The sequence below is a fragment of the Salvia splendens genome, chromosome 17, assembly GCF_004379255.2.
Source record: "Salvia splendens isolate huo1 chromosome 17, SspV2, whole genome shotgun sequence".
Taxonomy (NCBI): domain Eukaryota; kingdom Viridiplantae; phylum Streptophyta; class Magnoliopsida; order Lamiales; family Lamiaceae; genus Salvia; species Salvia splendens.
The window spans coordinates 23,824,254-23,826,093 of record NC_056048.1 but is presented as its reverse complement, the minus strand read 5'-3'; the positions used below and the strand labels follow the sequence as shown (position 1 = coordinate 23,826,093).

General features: G+C 46.1%; 1 protein-coding gene across 1 annotated transcript; it reads right to left on the bottom strand.

Moving 5' to 3' along the window:
- Positions 1-376: 376 nt before the first annotated feature.
- On the bottom strand, positions 377-1,496 carry LOC121773532 (AT-hook motif nuclear-localized protein 23-like). The gene has a single exon (XM_042170408.1). The coding sequence runs from the start codon at positions 1,326-1,328 to the stop codon at positions 570-572; it is 759 nt and encodes a 252-aa protein (XP_042026342.1). The 5' UTR covers positions 1,329-1,496; the 3' UTR covers positions 377-569.
- Between the last annotated feature and the right edge of the window lie 344 nt (positions 1,497-1,840).

Sequence of the window (1,840 nt, the reverse complement as noted above, 5' to 3'; positions counted from 1 at the left end):
TAAACTAACACATAGATGAATAACAGAACTGGAGTTAGAGAAAGGAATCTATTTGGTTATTATATATAAGTCGCCCAAAGCCTATTATAACAAGCAAGTTGTCGTTAGCGCTGGCCACAAGCATACTAATTTATATGCATATATTCATTGGATTTGATTATCCAATTTTATAAACTCTTTTTCAGGACATCACTGGATTAATTAACAGAATTTATCTCCTAAATTATCAACTGCAAGCAAGATTATTTATGCACACCTTATCCTCAGATATTTAAGAAGCAATTGAATTAGCATAAGATTCTGTGAAGAAACAATTTTTATGTGCACAAGTTGCAATAAACAAACACTCAAGCACAAAAGTCCCAAACCTCAAAAATATTTCCCAAGCAAATTTTTTTCCCCTTCGAATCACTCGCAAATCAATAGGTACGTTGGCAAGAAACACCATAAAAAAACGATAATTGTGACCTAAATTTACAAGATAATTGAAGTTTTATGCTGATGAAAATGATAAAATTGTTCTAATTGTGAAAATGGTGATATATTCTGACCTTAATTAATTATGACCACTAGAACTGCTGCCGGCCTCCCCCGGCAGCGTTTCCGGCCCATGCACCGCCTCCGCCTCCGTCCAATGGGAGTTGACCGTTAACCATATTCAGCGGCAAATTCAAGAATGGCTGCCCCGGATCCGGAAACTGACCTCCGCCTCCGATGTTAAGATGCTGAGGCGGAGGCTGCATCTGGATCCCGTCCTCCTCCTCCAACGGCAGCCGCTCATACGCGACGTTGGTGAAAGAGGAAGCGATGATTGTGACCGGGCCGGAAGCAATCAACGCTCCGACGACATTCCCACCAACCACCTGGCCCTGCACGCCGGCGAGGTAGATGGTCAGGCTGGTGGCCCCCGGCGGCGCCGGCGGGGGGAGAAAGGAGCCGGAGAGAGACAGGATCTCGAAGCGGCCGTGGAGCGTGACGACGCCGCCGCCGGCGGAGGGCTGGCGGAGGCTGACGTTGGTGACGGTGCCGGTGCAGCTGAGGACGCAGACGCCTCGCTGGCGCCGCCTCGCGTAGGTGGCGACAGCATCGAAGACGTCGCAGCCGCTGGCGACCTCGAAGATGTGGGCCCGGAGCGTGTTGGCGCTCTCCCGGGTGATGATCACCGGCGGCTTCGGCTTGTTCTTCGACCCCGGGGGCCGGCCCCGGGGGCGCCGCCCCGCCATGTCCCCGGAGGAGTTGTTGTCGCCGGAGAATTGGTTGGGGTTTGATTCATTATTCTCTTCGGATTCGGGGAGGTTGAGATGAGGGGCGAAGTCCAAACCAGCCATGTTGATATAACAAACAGGAAGCCTGAAAAAATATAATTATTTCGATCCAAGGGAATTAATCAGTATTAAAATGAACTCAATTAAATAAACAAAATTAAACCATAAACAGTTTCAAACCCTAGAGCGAATAGAAAAACAAAGGGGGAGAAAGGAAAGGTTGAGGAAGGAGACGAGGAGAGAGAGGAGGCAGTACCTAAGCATAAAAGAAGTAGTATAAATTATTACATCGTGGGCTAGAGATTATAATATAAATAGAAATATGTGTATACAGATTTTTACATGAGGGGCAAAATTATAATATAGGATATTTTTTTTATGTATTTTAAGAGGGGCAACTGGTATACTTTTATGTATACACTCAAAAAATTTGCAATAAATGTATAGAGGTGATGCCCCACCTTCAACCATGCTGGGTCCGCCCCTGTGTGTATATGTCGAGCTTAAAAAGTGAATGGAGATATAGATGAATATATGACTAGAGATAGGATTTCTGTCCTGCTCCCCGACCACAA

Bases quoted from the DNA above. Each gene is read 5' to 3' on its own strand.
- LOC121773532 (XM_042170408.1), bottom strand. From the start codon at position 1,328: ATGGCTGGTTTGGACTTCGCCCCTCATCTCAACCTCCCCGAATCCGAA.